General features: G+C 40.7%; 1 protein-coding gene across 1 annotated transcript in view; it reads right to left on the reverse strand.

Moving 5' to 3' along the window:
* The window catches only part of LDAH (lipid droplet associated hydrolase), a 157455-nt gene that overhangs the window by 122521 nt on the left and 10254 nt on the right, over positions 1-24680 (reverse strand). Inside the window, exon 3 of the mRNA XM_061622689.1 lies at positions 5155-5289. Within this exon, the coding sequence (XP_061478673.1) occupies positions 5155-5289 (135 nt within the window). The remainder of the gene's footprint in view (positions 1-5154; positions 5290-24680) is intronic.

Here is a 24680-nt window from a genome sequence, read left to right on the forward strand (position 1 = left end):
TGATGAAAGAAAGGTGGGGTAGAAATGTAAGGAAATATATAAATAATAAACAAATAAAGGTTAGAAAAGAAAGATTTAGTCTTATGGTATGGAAGACGTTTTATGTTAAAGAGAAAGATGTAGTATCTGAAATGGTTATATGTAAAAAACAAATTGAAAAACTGCAACAAAATAAAAAAAAGTTATTTTCTTCTTCTGCCATTGCAGCAGCATGGACACGCTAAGGCTCTCATAGATGTCAAATGCCTTCTTCTGAGATAAAGGACCCCAGGGGACATGTGGCCATTCCAGAGTGCAGTATGTGGGGTGAGGAGGCTCAGAAGAGTGCCTGATCCGCTGCCACTTTGCCTCAGCTGATGAACAGGACAGGACAGGACAGATATATAGATATATATATATATATCACACACACACACACACAATGTTTTTAACCATTGTTTTGTTTTAATGTATTTTAAGGTCTGTTTTTATTATGTTTTAAAGTGTTTTTAATGCTTTTTTTTGCTGCCCTGGGCTCCTGCTCGGAGGAAGGGTGGGACATAAATCAATCAATCAATAAAAAAATATACATTTAATAAATAAATAAATAACTACCTGGACAAGAATGAACAGCACTTCAGTCAGCCACTGCCTATTTTGCCACAAGATAATTTACTACCCTTTCCCCTTTGCTGGCAATATGAGGGTGAGCAGAGAAAGAAAGCTCATAGAAAATGCTTGTGTGCACCTATTCTTGTGTTTACATTCATTTTAAAGTTACCAATCAAGCAAAGAGTGGATACACAAGGGTACATGCACAAGCATTTTCTATCAGCTTTCTTCCTCCAAGAGCACCTAACAGTTTATTTCTCTGAACAACCCACAAAATTTGGAAAGATTCTTTTAAGGAAATTATTTCCCCATTGAGGTATTTCGGAGGATTGACACAAATAACAAATACAGGCAAACAAGCTAAAAGCTTTCAGGCATATGAAGTAAAAAAAAAAAATCAAAATTTTGCTTAAAGATACCATTCCATGCTTTTCTACACTGTGTGGGGCCATGGGTTTGCCAGCAAGTACTAATTCTCAAGTTCTACTAACAGTCTGAAAATCCTAGGGGATGTCCCCCCCCCCCGTGCCAAAGTACTAATGTTTGCCTTAGAGTCTGACATTTGACCACAATGATTAGTGGCAATTTGACTAAAATACCAGGAGCTCTCAGGTTTCACTTGTCAGCCTTGAAGCCACAGGAGGTGGGGGTGTTAAAAAGGATTTAAGAGTTCAGGTGCAAAAGCTGGCGATAAAGAAAAAGTTAATGGCAAATATTAATGCTTCACTTCAAAAATTGGATCTCGTAAATGGTTTGTACAAGACACTAGTTCTAAGAGTTACACCAATTCTAATAGTAACAGTAAGATAACACTAATTCTAGTAATAACAGTAAGATAACACCTTTATTAGGACCAACTGTCAAAGTAGTGAGCAAATTCACTCAATATAATGTTTAGACATCATTCTGGTATTTATGGGTTTTTTTCTAATGGCTTCCCCCCCAATACAACTATGCAACATTTTTGAGAGGATTATAGCAAGATGTCTGACAAGCAATATACATCAATGAGTCAAAGTAGCTTCTACAATGGTGACTTAGATAGTGGCAATGTACTGACAGAAAGCTATTTCACAATAGATAGCCAGCATTTCTGGGTGCTAGGTTCTACTGTGGAACATACTGAATTCATTTTCCCCCAGACATTACAATGATTGCCTCGTGGAGGGAGCGAACAGAAGAAAAGGGACAAAGTGCTGCAGAACCTTAGAGAAACCAACAATGAAATCCTATCCGTGCCTCCTCACAGTGGTGGCTGGTGCCTACTAGACCTGGTGGGGCTACTGACAGGTCATGGGGGCATGGCCAATGAGAGGTCACAGGGGCAGTGCCAAGCTGTTCTGGTTTTCTCTCCATCCTCCTCCCTTACAAATATACTGTAGATACGTAAGCATTCCTGTTTTACAAATAGTTAGCACCTACCTAAACTGAACTATTTCTCACTTTGGTTTAAAAGGGGTCCCTGTTGTCCCACAGGTCCCTGGGAGAGAAGTCATGTGCCTCCAACTGTTTATTTATTTATTTATATCCCTCCCTTCCTCCCAGCAGCCCAGAGCCCTTGACTTTCCTTGACTCCTCCTTAACTAGCTAGAGTGGCTGTGTTAGACAGGCCTCAAAACAGATGAACAGGAGCCTGACAAGCAGACAGACCAAAAACAGACGTTTTTGTCATACCTATACTTTGGGATTAGAATTGGCTGAGTAGTGCAGAGAGCTGATTGACCAGGCAACAGTAGATTGTCAGAAATGTTTGTAGAGGTTCTCCGAGTTCAAATAGAAGTATAAACTGTGTGAGACATAGAAAACTGCATGTGGCTTTGAGATTTTGGGGGGGATTTTTAAAAGAAATTGCTTCACATTCTCATTGGGAGGCTGTGCCCCAGTGGATCAGCCTCCATTGCTTACTCAGAAGCAAGACACATTGAGTTTACTTGAATTTACACCCATGAGATAGTGGCCTGTTTCCTTAAACTCAGTTGTTTTAAGTGCAACTCTGAAAGAGGTAGTTATTAGGTTTGTGCATCAGGTTCAGACAAATCCCAAACCAAAGTGCGGCGCCTCAGAGGGATTTGGGCTTGTCAGAAGAAAGCAGAATCTGTACAAGGTGGCATAAACTGGAGCAGGGAACCCAGAAGCATTTCACAGCACCTGAGCAATTTAAAAAGGTGAAGCAAGCATCTGTTGAAAGTGAAAGTATGTCTCCTAAGGTTACCATAAATAACACTGGGGGTGAGGTGGGGGGGTGATGGCAGGAGAAGGGAGAGTGAACACCAGAGAAGGCAGAGGGAAAGTTCTGTTATGATTGACAGGCAAAGCAAATCCCTTTTAGTTCTTTCCTGCAGAAAAATCAACTTTTAAAAAGGTGTCTAGCACAAAAGCCCGTATACTTATCTGTTTGAAATTTGGCAGAAATTTCTTATCCATTCCCACTTCTCCACATCTGCAATGCGCAGACCAACTACCCACAAAACACTAGGGGAAATCAAAGTGATTCTGTACTTTACTCATCCCAAAACTTTAAAAGTTGCCCATGACAGAAAACTACTGCAGTTATCCTTCTGAAAATTGGTAGGATTCACGCCCTCAGAAGGTGCAACCTTGCCTGCAAATTTCATACAATTCTGCCCCAAAATAATTTTTTTTAAAAAAGGAAATCTCTAACTTTAATGGCGCCCAGCACAAAAAACCCTGAACCTTTTTGTCTGAAATTTGATAAGCTTTATCTATTCTGAAGTGGCTTGTATGCCTTCAACTTGCCTCCACCTCTGTCAAAAGGAAAAAACCTTATAGCTGTTTTACGATTTCCCAATAGTGAATGGGGCAGGGGGCAAAGTAGACTTGGATGGACGCCGCTGAACTGGTCAGCCTATGAAGCACCTCAGACTGAGATGGGCTGTTTCCAAAATGCTGAATCAGGATCTGAACCAAAATGGTTGGGGGTAGACCCTTAGTAGTTATATACATGTACAGAGTTTAGGAAACAAAGATGTTTTTTAAAAAAAATTCAAAGCAGTATGATGAATAGGTTTTCCTCCACCTTCTCAGATCAAGAAGGTATCCATAAATTCAAATGTGCAAGTTATGAAGTATAGCATCCCTGCATGTTTTTAGAATATAAACTATTTTTCAACAGAAAGGGAAATTGTTGATATTGGGGAGTGGGTGCTCACATACCCTTCTTAACATGTTAGTTTTTCTACACAGTTCTCAACTCACAGTCTGAAGTGGTGCAACTCCAAAGAACTCTATTATACAGATATCTGAATGAATATACCGCATAGGCTGTAGCTGGTCTTTGCATGTATGTATCAGTTGTAGCAGATCACCACGTATGTACTCAAATCAATAAATCCTTGGATTTTTAAAAATTTAATTTTACTATCTACTGCCAAGCATCCCCAGTACCAGTAATTTGGGTCTCTCTGTGCTGTATGACGTTTTACATGATGCACTGGTTTGTTACTGCTAACTCTAGCATGCTGCTCCTTGGATTGTATAAGTTAACATGCAAAAAGGACTAACATGCAAAGAACTCTGCATTGGGGCTTGGATTAGACTTTCCAGTACATTGCAGCCAAGAGCCTACTACTTTATCATGGGTCAGTGCCAAATACAAGTTCACTAAGCCCATAGCTAGGAAATTCTGTAGATAACCATACAAAAATTGATTTGCTTGGTTAGACTTTTGAAAGTCTAAACAACACACACACAGACCTAGAAAGGAAGAGATTTCTCCTACAAGCTATCCTAGTTGTTTTGCTTTCTACAATTCCAGCTATTCCTACAAGGCATAAAAAGCTATGTGAATCCCCAAATATGTATTATCCCTAGCTGGTATCTAGGTACCCTTTCCCAGTTATTTTATGCACAACTGTGCACATCTGATTCAGTACTAATAGCTACATACTTACACCATAAATATATGGAAGAAAAGGGAATAATGCCATCACACTGTTATCAACCTACTATAAGGCAACTGCTACTATCAACCTGCAGGCAATTCAGCACTTTTGCACCATGCTACCTTTTGCTGATGTTCTATTTTTTTTTTTAAAAAAAACCACCATGTTCCACAGGTCTCTAAGGTGATCCAATTCCATCATATTTTAATGTTGCTTATGAGGGTACGGTACCCTCTTTCCTTGGAATACCAATACCAAAGGGTGTCCTTTCTTTGGAACATATAATCTAAATTGTTATGTTCACAAAGGAGCATAGTCTTAGGCATACAAACAGGACCAACAATAAGATCTACTATACACTGCAAATCAGCTGGGAGGCGCGATTGCAATCAGCTGAGAGGCGCAGCAGTGCAACAGCAGAGGCTTTAGCACGGGGCTTTGAAGCTCCGCATGAAGGAGAGGTAAAAAAAGTTTTAAAAGGTAGTGCTTCACTTTAAGGACATTTTCGGTTTACGTACTCGCTCTGGTCCCATTGAGTACGTTAATGCAAGGTATTACTGTACCTACTGTTCCGCACATGTAAATTTCTGATTGTTGCCAAGTAGTTTTAGAGCAGCAAGTACAAACATTACAAAAAGGCAGCAAGTTAACTGCATAGTACCTTCCATCATTTCCATGCCATGGGGGACTTTACAGTGTCCAGCATGACTCACAACCCAAACTGGATACTGCCGATTCAGGCCAGAGTACAAAGTTTGTATAAATGTCCGGTAATAGCCGGCCAATCCTGGATTACCTGGAGAGAGAAAAGAGGAAAGTCTATTAAGGATATAGGCCATAAACTTAAGCACAATAGTAAAAAGACTGAAAAATTAGAAACATCACTGCCAATTAATACTTCCAGCCAACACATGCATTTTTATCAAATATTCTACACTATGCTGACCTTGTGTACTTTATATTTGAATTCAACTATCAAGGTAAGAACAACCTAAAATGTATGCTGTCACACACAGAGGACAGGATTTTTCACTTAAGCTTAAATGGCCTACTATGCGCAAAGAATAAAAGCCTGGGCTTAATTGACATCTTTTCCCTTACTATGGGGACACATAACATTGATTTCCACCACCTCTTTTACAATAGCCTCCATTAATTTTTTTTTAATATAAAAGGCTATGACATACTGGTTGATTTAGACAAGGCAAATAATCTATTTTAAAAAGTCACACCTTTCAAAAAACTACTATTTAACCAAATGTGCTTGGTCTGAAGAAGAAAGATGTTCCCAGATCTATCACCAATATCTGACAAAACCTTTGAATTTGTGTAATACTGAGAAAATTTCTATTTCAACAGCATTTAATATCAAACTGTGTACCTAGAGCACAATGCACTTTTATTTTTGAAATATAACGCATTACAAGTGCATCACTGCCAAATTTCTTGTACAGGAAACAAGCATATTATTCTGATAAAATACCCCACATCTCTAGAAATTACTTATTTTTACATTCATATTCCTTTGAAAGCAGCACCTGAGGTGAATATAAAAGTTTACATTGCCAAAGCTTTCACATAAGTTCACTCTTCACCATTAATTCTATCAGGTGGTATATTGAATATGGTCTCACTTCCATAATAGCTGAACAGTGAATGTAAAAAGTGCTTACATAGCTCTCTAATTAAGCTTTGTGTTCAGTGTTGCAGGTTGCTTCTGGCACCTGTGACTTTTTTTTTAAGATAAAATACTTCTGTACTCTGATAGTCACCACCCAAATTTGTAGCGCATGATCCAAATATAAATTTGGGATGATATTTATTACTTCTTGTTCCATTAAAGGTGTTTCTAGCTTGTCTAATTCAGTATAACTTGGGGGGAAATCATTAACATGTTAATATTGTTTTGTCTGAGTTGTATAAATCTTCATAAAATTGTTGAAATTGAAATGAATTTTCTTGTGGTATTTTGCTAAGATTTTACTTTAGACAGGAAACAGATAAGATCATATAAAAACAGACCCCAGGGAACAGCACCTGCTTAAGCAAAAAAAAAAAGTTCATCAGAACTGCTACTGACACTGAAAAATGCCTTTAAGCAGTAGAAACAAGAGCCAATGCCAGCAGAGACAACAAAAAATGCTGTCAGAAAACTGAAAGAGCCTACAATACATTGCTTATTGAATTACCAGACTGTTTATTTAGGTCAGACATGCGTTTTCCAACATTTCTGCCACATATCTACAGTCAATATGTGAGCAAATCTTCAGCGTTTGGAAGCATGATATACAGCTTAATCCAAAGAAAGTTCATCCTACAGTAGTTTAGGCATCAGTGTGGGGCCTTATTCTGGAAAGGTTCAAGAGCAATACAATTTGAGTTACCCTGTTCTATAAGACTAAATCCGAGCCCCACAGTTCAGAGTCCTCTGCACACAAGGAACTCTTAAATGTTTTGTTTCCTACCCATATCCAACAGTCTACCACGACAGATGAAACAGTTTGTTATACTGGGTTCAAAACATTTTTAAAAAAGAAATTAGTAAGTAACTAATTATTGCATTTATATAGCGATGTACAGTATTTAAAGTTCATCACATACAGGGTTGTATCCAGCAAAGTAGTTCCGTTAGTGCAAAGATTTCCATTTGCGCAACAGAACTTCCTCTTGCTCTCCACTCCCTGCATGCCCTCATCAAATTTGCTCCTGAAACAGATTTAGGGCATGTGCTGGGAGAGGAGAGGGAGGGGGAGTTGCGCTGTGCAGCCAGAAGTCTTTGTGCAAACACTGGAACAGCCAACCTGGTGGCCTCCAGGTGTTTTGCACTACAGCTCCTATCATCTCTGACTATCAGCCATGCTGGCTGCAGCTGATGAGAGTTTTAGTCCATAACATTTGGAGAGCACCATGCTGGCTACACTTGTGCTAATGGAACGTTTTCTTTGCATACTGCCCACAGTCACAGCAATCCTTACAACAGTAAAGCATGTGCAATATTATCCCCATATCAGAGATGAAGGATGAGGGAACCATGGGTTGTTCTAAGTCTACTTAGTGAGTTCATGGCAGAAGCAAGATTCAAACTTGGCCCTTCCCAGTTCAAAGTTCAATCTCTTAGCCACCTCCAAGAAATAAAGTTTTTGAAATGCTATAGTACAATGAAAGGACAGGCTCGCTATGTCATTGTCAAAGACACTGCTTTTCATAAGGTGAAATCAAGCCAAAATGAGAATAGATGACTTGACAGACAGCAGTTATTCTCCATTTTGTGTCATTGGATAAGCTTGTCCCTGAAGTAACCTTTCTGCCCACTTGATGCTTGGCACTACTGTGGAAGGGCAAAGGAGTTACCTATCAATGTCTTATGTGGCAGAAGTAATGGGCAGAGGGTCAAAGAGAACGTTTTTGTAAAATTAAGCTAAACACAAAAGACACCAGTTAAAAAAGGTTAACAGACTACTTGGGCAGGTGGGTCGGCAAGTGATGTTTCTATGTCATACATCCGGCATAGACTGACATTTGCAGGGAGCAATACAAAAGCGAAAGGTATATATTCCAAAGGGCTCCGAATTAAAAATGGGCCAAAATTGCTCCCCAATTTCACGGGCCCATTTATCCCCTGAAAAAGCAGAAAGCAAATTTCTGCAGCTTTCAGAAGAAATTCCTTTTTATATTATTAACTGTACAAGGTGGCCCAGGGGGGTAGTGACCACACTTAAAGTTTCAGAAAAACTGCAAGCACTCTCAACAACCAGAGGTCTCCATTGATAATCTCCCAGCAAGACAGAATTTCCTGTAACACCCATGTGATCATGCAATGTTGTGTGGTCACATGGGTGCTCCAAGGAGTCGTGCTGGGCTGGAAGCTTGCAAGTGGAGGCCCTCATGCTGTTGCAAGTACACACACAGCTGTTAAAAATGGTTTAAGAGCAATAAAAGTCCCTCAGCCAGTTAATACATACAGTTAATAAGGAAAGCACAAAAAATTCTGCCCCTTGAAAACCCTCTTGAAGGGCATCTTTGATTGATTGATTGATTATCATTATTTTTACCCCGCCCTTTTTCCAGAACTGGAACTCACTGCGGCTTCCAGATAAAAGCACACATATAATTAAAAACATACAAAAGTCTAGATTAAGATCGAATTAAACAATTTACAGTATTAAAACCATTCATACATACAGTTAAAATAATTCAAACTCAGTTTAAAATAATACAATTAGACAATAGCAATGCAGCACCCTTCAAGTCCTGTCCTTAACAGCTTTCAGTTCCAAAGGCTTGTTGAAATAAAAAAGTCTTTGCTTGCCGACGGAAGGACTGCAAGGAGGGGGCCATTCTTGCTTCCTTAGGAAGGGAGTTCCAAAGCCTCGGGGCAGCCACCAAGCACCAAGTCGTGCTTGTGAGGACATAGGTATTGAGAGAAGGGCGTCTCCTGAGGATCTCAGGGCCCGGGCAGGCTCATATAGGGAGATACGGTCTGATAGCCTGGACCTAAGCTTCACCCCAACTCCCCTCAAATGACCGAAAAAGGTCTGATGAAAGGTCCACCCCAGCTCTTCCCTAAATACATGGAAACAGTTGCAAAGTCACCAATGGCTTGTGAGAAGGTTTGAAGTTTGTTTTTAAAGGCAAAGTAAATATGGAAATTCTTATAGATCACCCCCCCCAAAAGCCACCATAACGTTGGACTTACAAGAATTACTACTGCAGCACGTTTGTAAAACAATTTCATTTCAAACAAAATCAGAATGCAGAATATTTTAAAGGTGAAGGTTCAAATCTTGATCTTGGGATCTATTGCAGACTGCACAGAAAATTCTAGAGGTTTTTTTGGTGGCAAAGATTTCAATAGCCTTCTCAAGATACCAGGAATTTCAGTTTGAATAAAAACTGAAATTTCCGCGCTTTAGAAAAGCTAATCTGTTTCTGGCTACAAATCAAGAATCAAAGCAGCAAATTCCAACTCTTCTACGCTAATGTATGGAAGCCAGCCCATACAGATGTCAAAAAGGTTTAAATGGAGCAGTGATGTTCTCACACAATAAAAAAAAATATTTTAAATTTGAAATAAATAAATAAATAAATTACTAATTCTCCTTGTACAGTGCACCACATTCCAGTGGCACTCTGACGTTTACCCTGACGTAGGATAGGACAAAGCACAGGCCACTCCAAACCAGGCAGTTAAAAAAAAAAGGTAGAAGAGATTATGAATGGGAAGAATACTCCAGTGCTTGTGACCTGCTAGGTGGGTGCCATGTTTGTTTTCTTGCCTGAGAACATGGCGTACATGTGCAACAAGTGCAAGCTCGTGGCACTGTTGGAAGAAATAGTGAGAGGCCTGGAATGGCGGGTGGCCACACTACGGACTATAAGAGAAGATGAAGAATTCTTAAGACAGAACGCTGGAACAACAGCAGCAAAGAGAAGTGGAGGTGGAAGAACAACAGCATGTGGTAGCAGAAGAGGAGACTGCTTTGGAGAGGAACAACGAAGTGAAGGAAACTCAATGGGAAAGGATGACAGGAGCAGAAGAGCTAGAAGACACCCTTCACCAGTGGAACTATGGAACCGCATTCAACCACTCGAGGATGAGACTGGAGAACAGCCTGTGGTGGAAGAATTACAGGAGACCCCACGCGACAACGAGCAACAGGCTGAAGCTCAATCAAGCAGGGGCAATGAAATCACGCCCCACAACAAGAAGAGTACTAGTCGTGGGAGACTCCCTACTGCGTAAGATTGAGACCCAAGTATGCCGAGAAGATCTGTGGACTCGCCAGGTATGCTATTTACCAGGAGGATGGATTAGAGATGTGACAGAAGGGTTGCCAATCACTCATCAAGCCCAGCGACAGGTATCCCTTTCTCATCCATGTGGGAACAAATACTACTTCCAAATGAAGCTATGAAGAAATCACATCAGACTTGGAAGCTCTGGGAATGAAACTCAAGGACTTTGGGGCCCAGATAGTTTTTTCATCCATCCTTCCAGTACTTAGGAGAGGGGTAGAAAGGGAAAGAAAAATACTCCATGTGAATGAATGGCTACGAAGGTGGTGCCGACGTGAGATTTGGATTCTGGGACCATGGGCTATGGTTCCTGGAAGAGGGACTGCTGGCAAGTGATGGGTTGCATCTCACAAGGACTAGGAAGAATGTGTTTGGCCACATCAGGAGGGCTTTAAACTGAATCCTAAGGGGGAGGGAGACGTAAACTTGGTGGTAATGACTGATGAAGGCTTGTGCACAGTAATGGGAACAGAGAGATCGGCTCTAATAGGGCCCAGTAACAGTCCTCAGAAAAACGTAATAATAATAATAATAATATTAATATAATAATAATAAATTTATTACAGTCATAGACCAGCAAACATTAATACATCTATACAAACAACGATTGTTATTAGAAATCGGCTTTAAAAGTCCAAGAAGTTCTAAAAAGTTCTATTTAAAAAAGGAAAGTGAGACGCATTACCATATCCCTGAGAATAATTTAGAGGGCAAGCTTCTCCAACAACTTAAGGCAGTTACACCCTATAGATGAAAAGGCCAATTCAAGTTCTTATGTAGGTTGAGAAGCTACCAAAGACTTTCTGGAGCGGATGGCGGCAGCACAGAAGCTGTCTACCTTAGCTGATACATGGGAACTATGGTCTGACAGGAGGTGGTCCACATAAAAAGTTTCATCTCTAATAGAGATTCTTGGGAGAATTGGGGTAATTAAAGCAGCTCGGACGTCACGATAAAATGGACAGTGGAGTAAAACATGGCCAACCGACTCCACTGCTCCATTATCGCAAGGGCATACCCGCTCAGCGTATTCGATTTTCTTAAACCTGCCCTCCAAAAGTGCCGAGGGTAATATGTTAAATTTTGCAAGCGTAAATGCCAATCTGAGTTTAGGAACGGTCAGATTAAACAAATAGCGAGCAGAAGCAAATGGCCTTGTATTATACCTGAAGTCGGGATATGCTGCCGCTCGAGCTAAATAGGCTTGCAATTCAGTGTCATAAATTTGTTGGAGTATGTGAGATTTTGCTTTGGAATAGCCCAATGTCAAGATCATAGAGGGGGAGAACCCTAAGGATAGTAATGTAGTAGTTAAGGACTTTTTCCATTTTGAGCAAAAAACATCAGTTAACGTTAATGGGGCCAATCCCACAGGTACAAACAGCAGTTTTAGCCAAAATTTAAATTTGAGCAACCATATACGGGCTTCTATCGTAGTAAGCCCCGCTTCTAAACGTAGGATAGCACTGGGGACGCAAGATGGAATGCCAAAAATCGATCTCAAAAATTTTGTCTGAACTATTTCAAAGGGCGCGTAATTATCATAAGCACCTATTTGCGCGCCATAAAATAATTGGGCAATGACTTTGGCCACGAAGATCTGAATAGCAGAAGGAACATGCTGTCCTTTATTATAATAAAAAGAGAGGAGCGCCTTTGCAGTTCTGTGTGCATTGGCAGTAGCATTTTTTATTTGAGGTCGCCATGATCCTGAGGAATGAAATATCATCCCAAGGTATCTATAAGTTGTGACCTGCTCTATAGGGTGATCATTGATCTGCCATCGATGTTATAATCTCCTCCTGGTAAAAACCATGACTTTTGATTTGTCATAGTTAATTTCCAGGAGTTCTTTTTTTACAGTAACTAGCAAGGGCACTCAACAATCGTCTCAGTCCAATAGGTGTCAGCGAAAGAAGGACAACATCATCAGCATACATGAGAATGGATAAAGGCCTCTTTGACAGACTAGGATAATGAGTTCCTATAGGTGATAAGAGTTTTAACCAGGTGGTTGATATATAAATTAAACAACATGGGGGCTAAAATGCATCCCTGTTTAACACCCTTAAAAGTTGGGATGGACCTGGATAGGTGGCCAGTTTTATTGCACCTAATATGTAGATGGGTAGATTCATATAAGCAGCGTATTAGTGCAAGCAGGCGTCTATCAATATTAGTAGACTCAAATTTCTCCCAAAGTTTATGTCTAGGTATCAAATCAAAGGCTGATTTAAAGTCAATAAAGGCTGTATAAAGGGCTCCTCCAGGGATCGCTGTATATTTTTCTATCAGGTGTTGTAAGACAAGACCATGATCCATCGTGGAGTGGCCAGCTCTAAATCCCACCTGCCCCTCAGCCAGGATGTTTTCTTATTCCATCCAGGTTTGAAGTTTCTCACTTAAGTGGCTAGCGTAAATCTTGCCGATAATGTTTAACAAGCTAATTGGTCTGTAGTTGGCCGGATCAGATCTAGTACCTTTTTTAAAAATAGGGATGATTATTGCCAGGCCCCAATCTTCTGGAACAGAAACATCAGAATGTGATACATGTGAATAAGGTAGCTAAAACCGGTGCCCACCAGTCAGCATTAGTTTTTAAAACCTCAGATGGAATATTATCCAACCCAGGTGCTTTGCCTGTTTTCAGTTTGGCAATTAGACTGATAATTTCTTTAGGTGTGACATGGGGCCAATCAGGGAAATTATGGCCATTAGACTTGGGTGATTGATGGTGTATCTGTTCTCTAGCATAAATTTTAGTAAAATGGTCTTCCCAAGTAGTCACAGATATATGATAATCCAGGTTAATTGAAGGGTTAGCCCATCCCTTTGCAACCATTTCCCAAAAGGTAGATGTATCCTTTGATCTAGATGCTTTCAACAGGCTTTGCCAGCCTTCTTTTTGTGCTAGAGACTTTTTGCTTTAATTAGGTGTTTATAGCGTTTCTCCTCCTCCAGCTATTTTATGAGTAGCGGTGGAGAGTTATTATCTCTATACGCTCTATACTTTGCAATAAGAAGTTTCTTCTGAGCTACACATTCGTGATCAAACCAAGGTTTGGATTGGTAAACAGATCTGAAGGGCTTAGTTACAGATTTGGAGAATAAGCTCTTTTGTAGGACCAAAATCAATTGCTGAAAAGTATCTAGAGCGAAATTGGCAGAGGTTGCAGCTATGAGCGCTTCACACAGTAGAAGACAGCTGTCAGAATTTAATAACCCTTTTAGGTCATTTTCTAAGTAAGCCGACCATCTGATACGTGTTGCTTGTACTTCAATTTCTTCATCCAGAATTGGTTCTTGTTCAGCATATATGATTTGATTGCCACAAGACAAGGCGAGAACTAGCAGTAAGTGGTTGCTTTCAGGGCGATTGTCCACTAAACAGGTAGATACTGCGTATAGGAGTTCCTGGGAGACGATGAAAAAATCGATGGTAGAAGCTCTAGCACCAAATAGAAAAGTAAGTTCTCCATTGTTATCTCCTTCAACTCGCCCATTTACCGATATCAAGCTCAGATTATTCAGCATCTGCATCAGGCAAAGCCCGAGATAATTGGTGCCTTGATCTTTTGAATGTCTAACTGGAATATCAAAAGTTCCCTCTGTTGTTGGAAGAGATTCTTTAAAGGACTTCATCACTCGGACCTATTCTGGCATTATAATCTCCCGCTAGAATCACCATAGCAGCCGGGAATAAAGCTGTCAACTTGGCAATATATTCCGCTACTCTTAACATCGCGGCCTTGGCAGATTTTTTTTGTCGGCAAGGAGGTAAATAGACTTTTACAAGTAGTATCCAAGCCCACTTGAAATTGATTGCTATCGAAGCAGCCAACCCACCAGGGAGTCTGGGTTAATGATAGATGCTCATAGGTTGGTAGTAATGAGCAAACTCAGTCCTCCTTTAGGACATCCACCTTTAGTGCTTGGGGTTGCAGCTAGAGAGTAAGACGCATACCCGTTCAGGTGGATTTCCCCACATGACCAAGTCTCCTGGAGAAGGATGATATCATGTTTTTTGAGATAGTCCAGGAAAGATGGATCAGAAGATTTGTTCTTCCAGCCAGAGATATTCCAAGACAGAATTACTAATTGTGAGATAAGATGCTTAGGTGATTGTCAAGTTGAGACAGATTGAAAAAATGGAGAGTTCAGCCTTGTCATTGAGGCAGGTGGTAACTCCAGAAAAGACTCAATAGGGGTAATTTTTTCTAAGATTGGGTCGATTCTACTAACATTAGATATTATTGGCTTCAAGGAATTTGGCAAGCAATTCTTAAAGCTGTCTATCTTCTGAGGGAACCCCTCTTCATTTTCATTAAGCCGTCTCCATGAAGGAGTTACACGAAAAACAGCTTCCACATTGGGGGAAGCAAGCAGTTCCTGCTTGGAGAGGATCTGTGTCATATTTAAAGCTGTTAAATTCATTTCAGCAGAAATCTGGACGGGGCAGATTTTTTAGGTTCAATTGGTCCAATTGTTACATCCTTTAGATCTATAGGGTGATCAGCATACAAAATCGCAGGATCTTCCTTCTTGGTATGTACTATCTCATTATGGCCCTCGTTCACAGGAGAGATCAGTCTGCTTTCTAAGAGAGTTTTTAAAGTATTGAGCCTTGTTATAATTTCAGTTTGGGCTACTGGAGGTAAGATAGAGAAGGGATTAAGTAGCATTTTCTCCTCTTCAATGAGAAGTATCATCTCATTTCAGTTCCCTGTCCCAGATTTTGTCTCTAAGAGCCGTGGACCATGGAATTTGGCAGGAGAGCAGCATTCCTCCATTTCAAGGTCAATTAGATTTATTTCCGGCACTCTGTCAGGGTTTGTCAATATTCCATTCTCACCGGTTAGAGAGTGAGTGAATGAATAGCGCTTGGAGTAGCACAAGGTTCTCATTCTTGAAGTTAATATGCCTCCGGCGTATGCGTCTCTATCATCATAAAGCATTTTGGCTTTGCACGGCTCATTGAAAGTCACCACCATACGGGCGGTGGCGTAGTCGTAAAATAGATATTCTATTTGAGATATATCTTCGATGGTAATTGGAGCAAAGGTAGTGCTTTCAATGATTGTTAAAAGATGGATTTTGTGCTCTTTTTGAGATGAAAAACCTATGGGTTTGGGATAATTCGATAAGACCAGTTTGCATTTATTAAGTACTAGACACCAATTCGAATCTTTCAGCGACTTCGGAGCTATTATCAGTTCCGGCGGTGTGAACGACCCAGGGTCTTGTTGATCCAGCTCCTGTGACAGAGGAATGGTATTGATAATAGGGGGTGACGGGGGGGCTACGATGTCCTTGCAAGGCGTATTATTATTCCCACCCTTGCTTTGTTTAGGCTTAATTTGTTTAGGCTTGGCTGCATTCCTGGAGGCCAGCTTCTCATCCCACTTTAGGGTGGTATCCAGTAGTTTAAACAGCTTTCAAAAGAATAATTTATTGGTATTATGACGGATTTTTAGATGTTTAACGTTTTTGCTTTTCTTATTCATCTTTGAATGGTTACTCCGGTTCGTTATAATTTTCCTCTTGGATTTTTTATTATCCCTCAGGGTTGGATTTTTGATTTGCCTAGATTGCGAGGGGGCAACAGAGGAAAGTGACCTTGAGTTTTCGTCCTTACTCATTCGCCCAGATTTTATATACGCCTCAGCCAGTGTAGTTAATAGTTGGTTAGATTTGGCTAAAAATGCTTTAATGAGTTCTATTTCTCTTGCAATCATAAAAATCCACGATTCAATTAAAGGGGCAATTCCTTCGTGAGGGGCGGTTGGGTCCTTAGACGGCTCACTATGAGCAGAAGGTTTACTACTTGAATTAGTTTCCCATCCAGTATGATCCGGGGCTTTTGAAGAATGATTAAGACTTAATCCAGTTTCTTCAATTTCTTCAATTGGACAGTCATTCTTGGACAAGTTAGTTGTACCTTGCAGATCCATACATTCCGCCCTAGCTATTTCTTGTGCCAAGTTTGTGGAAGCCATCAGTTTGCAGACCCCCAAAGTTGTCCAATGACCAGTCCAATACTGGGATTGAATGTTGAGAATTTTCTCTGTCTGGCTCTTTATCTTTCTTTCTTTTATTCTTTCTTTCAATACTCTCTTTAGGGGGATAGAAATGAGTAGTTTTCGACTGCTTAGGTCGTCCCTTTCCAGCAGTAAGTTCGAGTGAGGGAACAATCCCCAAGTTCCTATAATCATTTCTGGTAAACACCATATTTCAGCGCTACCACCTTAAGAGTTACTTTAGAGGCTGGTTTAAGAGCCATTTCTGCAACACAGCGGCAAGCAACGTATAATGAGTAAACACTCATAAATATCAAGTAGCGACAGCTTGAAAACTTAGCAATGTTATTGACATCCAGTGATAAATGAAGAAATTTATGATGGTAACTTACTTGGTGCAACTCTGAATGACGCCAGGCCGAAATGAGGAAAGCAGATATCAACAAGGCGCTATCATAAAGAAAACAATCTTCCAAGGTCAGCAGTCGCCTCAAGTAAGTATAGAGTTGTCTCCAGCAGAAATAGAATATAGAATATAGCTGCTTGTTCTTAAAATAAGGGTCCTTGGGAGATAAAGTGTGGAGCTCCAGACTAAGCGTCCTTCTGGCTCGCCATCTTGGCCCCCAGTCTTTTCAGTTGGTGAGAATTGCAGCTAGAAATCGAAAATAATATTTGGAACAGACCAACAACAATAATCATGGAACAATAATAAGCTAATTCCAGCACTGGATCTCAATAGCCCTCTGTTCATTCTCCCACAAACAATAAAAATTATTTGGGGCACATAATGCTTTACGTTCCTCCAACAAGAGTCTCCCCTCTAGTGACCTGAGTGGGTCATAAATATGAGATCCAGCTTGAGGTTGTTTGTACAGAAAAATGTAGTAAGGAAACCAAGCCACAAATCACATGGTCTTCGATGTCTGTATACTAATGCGCAGAGCATGGGAAACAAGCAGGACAAACCTGAACTCTTAATACAGGAGGGTAATTACGACTTGATAGGTATAGCTGAAACTTGGTTGGATGATTCACATGACTGGAATACAGCCATTGAAGGATATAACTTGTTCAAAAAGAACAGAAGGAATAAAAAGGGAGGTGGAGTCACACTATATGTTAAAAATATATATTCCTGCACGAAATACAGGAAAATGAGCTTGGTAGCTCCACCGAGAGTATCTGGATTAAAATTAATGGAGCGAGTAATAAAAGGAATGTGGTACTTGGAGTCTACTTCCAACCACCCAATCAAGGAGAAGATCAGAATGTAACTTTTGAAAAGCAAAATGCCAATGTTTCAAGGAGGCATGATGTTGTAGTAATGGGGGACTTCAATTATCCCAATATCTGCAGGAAGACAAATTCTGCCAAATACTGTCCCTCCAAGAAATTTCTGACTTGTGTTGGAGATAACTTTCTCTTACAGAAAGTGGAGGAAGCAACCAGAGGATCAGCTATCCTGGATTTGATTCTAACCAATAGAGATGATCTGGTGGATGAAGTGGCAGTTATGGGAACTCTGGGGGAAAGTGACCACACCATACTTGAATTCTTGATTTTAACAGAAGCAAAAGCTGGGAGTAGCCATACGCGCACCCTGGGCTTCAGGAAAGCTGATTTTAATAAACTCAGAACAATTTTAAGTACGGTTCCATGGCAAGCCACCCTAATGAGAAAAGGAGTCGAAGATGGCTGGGAGTTTCTCAAAAAGGAAATTCTAAAAGTGCAATGGCAAGCAATTCCAACAAGGAAAAAAGGGGGGAAACAGCAGAAGCAGCTAATGTGGCTTCACAAAAAGCTTAGAGAGGACCTGAAAACAAAGGAGGACACATACAGGAAGGGAAAAGAAGGCGAGGCCACAAAGGAAGAGTACAGGCAGGTATCACGGAATTGCAGGGATGGCATCAGGAAGCCTAAAGCTGAAAATGAGCAGAGGTTAGCAAGAGATGCTAAAGGCAACAAAAAAGCTTTCTTCAGGTACGTCCATAGTAAAAGACAGAGAAAAGAAATGGTGGCACAGCTACTCAATGAGGATGGCAAAATGACAACAGATGACAAAGAAAAAGCAGAAGTGCTCAATTCCTACTTTGGCTCAGTCTTCTCCCAGAAAAGGGTCTATGACCCTCCCGGGAAACATGAAGTAGAAGGGGCAGGATTGGAGCTTGAGTCTGATAGTCAAATGGTCAAGGAATACCTAATCACTTTGAATAAGTTCAAATTGGCAGGGCCCGATGAACTACATCCTACAGTATTGAGGGAACTGGCTAAAAAACTCTCAGAACCGCTGTCTATTATCTTTGCGAAATCACGACGGGTGAAGTGCCGGATGACTGGACAGCTAATGTTGTCCCTATCTTCAAAAAAGGCAAAAAGGAGGAACTGGGGAACTACAGACCAGTCAGCCTAACATCAATCCCTGGAAAAACTCTGAAGCAGATTATAAAGCAGTCAATCTGTAAACACCTTGAAAACAATGCAGTGATTACTAGGAGCCAACATGGAGTTATGAAGAACAAATCCTGCCAAACTAATCTTATCTCGTTATTTCATCGGGTGACCTCCCTTGTAGACTGTGGGAATGCTGTGGACAAAATATATCTCAACTTCAGCAAAGCTTTTGACAAAGTGTCCCATGATATTCTGATTAGCAAACTAGCTAAATGTGGGCTGGATGAAACAACTATCAGGTGGATCCACAGTTGGCTCCAGAATCATACTCAAGGGGTGATTATCAATGGTTCCTTTTCAAACTGGGCGGAAGTAACGAGTGGGGTACCACAGGGCTCGGTCCTGGGTCCAGTGCTCTTCAACACTTTTATTAACGACTTGCATGAGGAGGTACAGAGCATGCTTATCATATTTGCAGATGATACAAAATTGGGGGCACAGCTAATATAGTGGAAGACAGAAAGAAAATTCAAAGGCACCTTGACAGGCTGGAGCATTGGGCTGAAAACAACAGATTGAAATTCAACAGGGATAAATGCACAGTTCTACACTTAGGAAAAATAAACCAAAAGCACGGTTATAAGATGGGGGATACTTGGCTCAGCAGTACGACATGTGAGAAGGATCTTGGAATTGTCATTGATCACAAGCTGAATATGAGCCAACAGTGTGATGTGGCTGCAAAAAAGGGAAATGCTATTTTAGGCTGCATTAACAGAAGTATAGTTTCCAAATCGTGTGAAGCATTAGTTCCCCTCTATTTAACACTGGTTAGGCATCCAGTTCTGGTCACTGCACTTCAGGAAGGATGCAGACAAACTGGAACAGGTTCAGAGGAGGGCAACAAGGATGATCAGAGGACTGGAAACCAAGCCCTATGAGGAGAGACTGAAAGAACTGGGCATGTTTAGCCTGGAGAAGAGAAGACTGAGGGGAGATATGATAGCACTCTTCAAGTACATGAAAGGTTGTGACACAGAGGAGAGCCAGGATCTCTTCTAGATTGTTCCAGAGTGCAGGACACGGAATAATGGGCTCAAGTTGCAGGAAGCTAGATTTCTACTGAACATAAGGAAAACCTTCCTAACTGTTAGAGCCATACAACAATGGAACCAATTACCTAGAGAGGTAGTGGGCTCTCTGACACTGGAGGCATTCAGGAGGCAGCTTGGACAGCCATCTGTTGGGAATGCTTTGATATGGATTCCTGCATTGAGCAGGGGGTTCGACTTGATGGCCTTATAGGCCCCTTCCAACTCTACTATTCTACTAAGTTTGGGATGCTGACTGACTTATTAAAAATGACTGATAATCAGAGCTTAAAATGAAACATGTGGTTTTCCATGACGGGCTTATGGAGTAACCTGAAGGCCACTCACATGTTTTGCTCCACAACACATATACAGAGAAACTACACGTAGGGAAAACTGTATGGTGTCAGACGTGAAGAATGCATGTCTGTTTTGCTTAGTTTCCCTGGCAGAGTTGCGGCAAGAATAAAAATTGAAAACCCCCAGGGCACTATGAACTCTTTGGACAAAAAATGGATTTAAAGTATTAAAGACAAGACGACATCATCCTAAATGTCAAGAGCCACACACAAGACGGAACTATCAGCAGACCCGGGGGGAATATCAAGGTTTGCAGAAGTCCAAAAAAAGCTTTAGAAAAACCCAAAAGGGGCAGACAAATCTCAAAATAACCAAATGAGGACAGAGCATGCTCAGAGCCCATGGAATATTGTCTGTTGAAAGCAAAAGACAGAAAAGAGGGTGGAAGGGGAAACTGGATAGAATGGCTGGCGAAGGAGGACAGACACAGATATAAAAGAACAGAGATAACCATCTCATTGTCTAGATAAGTCCTTCATGATTCACACCAAGACATTTTTGGGGGAAAGGGGCCCAAGGATGCAAGTAAGAGCTGTCTGTTCAAACCAATGGAAAAAATCCAAGACTGTAATGTAGTTGGGACTGGGCACCCTGTGTGTCCACGCTACCTCAAAAGCAGCCCAATGAGATCTGAGCATTCTGTGCCTCTAAGCATGCTGACTGTTGTGGGGAGGGGGGAGAACACAAAAACAATGAGGGATGGAATGACTAGAACCCTAAACAGAAACACTCTACTCTGACTTTTGTTCCCTGCTCCCCCCCAAAGTTTTTCTCTAGTCTGCTTCATTCCAAAGTGTTCCTCCATTGGCTTGGGAAGCCAGTACCTTTCATCCTTCTTCAAAACATTACTAGTCATTGCCCACTTTAGTCTTTAGGAAGCATATTACTTTACATATGAAGGACTGCTCAAGTCCCCATTTGTAACCTTGATCGGAATGACATTTATCCACCTCTAAAACAGAAGGCCACCAGATTCATAGATGGAACACTGATCACAAACAGCTGATTCAAGTTCAGTAAGCACAATTAAAATAATTTCTTGTTCTATATATACATATGGCTCCTTTGTATGTCAAACATATATCACTTGAGCAAGATGAAATAATGCTGTCGCTTGGACAAGAATAGCACAACCATTTGAGACAGCCATGTCAATGAGATATGGCTACTTAAGCAGCATCTACACCAGCGGTTCCCAAACTTTTCCCCCCATGGACCACTTGAAAATTGCTGAGGTTCTTGACTAAGGATTGAAGGATCAGTCAATTTTGGTTCTTTCCATTTATTATTTTTCCAATCTTAAAATCAGTTCTCCAAAATTCTTTAGCAATTTGCAAATTTTTTAAAAAATCCTCGTGAAAATTCTTCAGCATTTTGGTGCAAATTTCTCCTAATGAACCCATATCTGTATGCACTTTTTTTATTAATGCACACATTTCTGCAAGCAATTTCTCCTTCAGTTATATATTAATCTTTATGGACATTTCTTCCTAATGTATGCAGTTTTGTAAACATTGTTTGGGTGGAGAAGTGCATCGCAAAATTTGGAAAAGTGTGAAATTTGAAGGATGGCTATGTTTCTGTTCTCATATTGTTTCAGAAAGTGTGGATTTGATAGATTTGACTTTAAATGTGAACTGAATTTCTCCGTTATCCCTAGTCTTGGCAGACCACTTAATGATTTTTCTGCCTGTTATAGCAACTGTAACATGCTATTCTACATGTATTATTTTGTTTCTTTTCTTTCTTATATATGTTATATTTTACTGGATTACAATTTGAATTCTATAGAATTCAAACTGTAATGCAATAAAATACAATCCAAGAAATAAAAGAAGCAATAGAAATACAATTAAAAATATATGAATATTGAACATGATGAATGTGCCATCTCCTACACAGATTAGCCCATTTCAACACAGAAGCAGCAAAGCAGCTTCCAATCTGAAGATCTATTACTACTCAGGAGTGATTTGTTCAGTAACCAACTCCCAACAATCAATTTGGAAGACTTTTTAAGAACATAAGAAGAGCCTGCTGGATCAGGCCAGTGGCCCATCTAGTCCAGCATCCTGTTCTCACAGCGGCCAACCAGGTGCCTGGGGGAAGCCCGCAAGCAGGACCCGAGTGCAAGAACACTCTCCCCTCCTGGGGCTTCCGGCAACTGGTTTTCAGAAGCATGCTGCCTCTGACTAGGGTGGCAGAGCACAGCCATCACAGCTAGTAGCCATTGATAGCCCTGTCCTCCATGAATTTGTCTAATCTTCTTTTAAAGCCGTCCAAGCTGGTGGCCATTACTGCATCTTGTGGCAGCAAATTCCATAGTTTAACTATGCGCTGAGTAAAGAAGTACTTCCTTTTGTCTGTCCTGAATCTTCCAACATTCAGCTTCTTTGAATGTCCACGAGTTCTAGTATTATGAGAGAGGGAGAAGAACCTTTCTCTATCCACTTCCTCAATGCCATGCATAATTTTATACACTTCTATCATGTCTCCTCTGACCCGCCTTTCTCTAAACTAAAAAGCCCCAAATGCTGCAACCTTTCCTCATAAGGGAGTCGCTCCATCCCCTTGATCATTCTGGTTGCCCACTTCTGAACCTTTTCCAACTCTATAATATCCTTTTTGAGATGAGGCGACCAGAACTGTACACAGTATTCCAAATGCAGCCGCACCATAGATTTATACAATGGCATTATGATATCGGCTCTTTTATTTTCAATACCTTTCCTAATTATCGCTAGCATGGAATTTGCCTTTTTCACAGCTGCCGCACACTGGGTCGACATTTTCATCATGCTGTCCACTACAACCCCGAGGTCTCTCTCCTGGTCGGTCACCGCCAGTTCAGACCCCATGAGCGTATATGTGAAATTAAGATTTTTTTGCTCCAATATGCATAATTTTACACTTGTTTATATTGAATTGCATTTGCCATTTTTCCGCCCATTCACTCAGTTTGGAGAGGTCTTTTTGGAGCTCTTCGCAATCCCTTTTTGTTTTAACAACCCTGAACAATTTAGTGTTGTCAGCAAACTTGGCCACTTCACTGCTCACTCCTAATTCTAGGTCATTAATGAACAAGTTGAAAAGTACAGGTCCCAATACCGATCCTTGAGGGACTCCACTTTCTACAGCCCTCCATTGGGAGAACTGTCCGTTTATTCCTACTCTCTGCTTTCTGCTTCTTAACCAATTCCTTATCCACAAGAGGACCTCTCCTCTTATTCCATGACTGCTAAGCTTCCTCAGAAGTCTTTGGTGAGGTACCTTGTCAAACGCTTTTTGAAAGTCTAAGTACACTATGTCCACTGGATCACCTCTATCTATATGCTTGTTGACACTCTCAAAGAATTCTAGTAGGTTACTGAGACAGGACTTTCCCTTGCAGAAGCCATGCTGGCTCTGCTTCAGCAAGGCTTGTTCTTCTATGTGCTTAGTTAATCTAGCTTTAATCATACTTTCTACCAGTTTCCCAGGGACAGAAGTTAAGCTAACTGGCCTGTAATTTCCGGGATCCCCTCTGGATCCCTTTTTGAAGATTGGTGTTACATTTGCCACTTCCCAGTCCTCAGGCACAGAGGAGGACCCAAGGGACAAGTTACATATTTTAGTTAGTCTATTGTGGATAATGGCCCAATAAGGCAAGTAATTAAAATTGTAATTGCTACTCATGCAGACTGAAAATTACATGAACATATGATATATTATTTTCAACCCTTTTTATTTAAGATGTTTTTAAAGTTTTTTTAAAGTATGTTTTTAAAGCTGTTTTGTTTTAATGTATTTAAGGTCTGTTTTTATGATGTTTTAAATTGTTTTTACTGCTTTTGTTTGCCGGCCTGGGCTCCTGCTGGGATGAAGGGTGGGATATAAATTAAATAATAAATACATAAATAAAATATAGCTGATGCTGTAATGCATTTCGGCAGAGTTACAACATCAGTTATAACATACCACAGATGAAAGTGGCCTTCCACCCTTATTAAAGAACAAGTACAATCTTGTGCACTGCCATCCATCAGTCTGCACAGACTTCTTGAGGGAACATGGATCACCTTCCTCATGCCAGTTTACAATACAAAGCCAAATGCCCTTATCACATCTTACTCATTACTGAATGAACTTCACAGTCCTCTTCATCATTCTTTTTCCTCATATAAATGCTGCACCTTTTTCTTACACTTAGGACCAGGATACAGACTAACAGGCACGGTTTACAGAAAGGAAGCTTTGTGTATACTTTCCATTTTCTCCCAGATTTCCCACCCCCTGCACTGGCCCCCTGCATGCATACCTGCTTATACTGAGCCCTGTGGAAATGTTTTGCAGTGAGGCACTGCACCCATGCTCCAATTCCATCAAACCCTTAGGAGACTGGCATATATGAATGTAAAATAGACTAATTGGGGTTCTGGGACAAGAGATGCTCCTGATAATCCAAAGATGTTTAATGGTCCTTCAGGAGTTTTTTTGCTAAAACCAGCAGGGCAAAGGCCTCCAAGGTACAGTTCCACATTGTTTTCATTTTC

The sequence above is a fragment of the Rhineura floridana genome, chromosome 4, assembly GCF_030035675.1.
Source record: "Rhineura floridana isolate rRhiFlo1 chromosome 4, rRhiFlo1.hap2, whole genome shotgun sequence".
Taxonomy (NCBI): domain Eukaryota; kingdom Metazoa; phylum Chordata; class Lepidosauria; order Squamata; family Rhineuridae; genus Rhineura; species Rhineura floridana.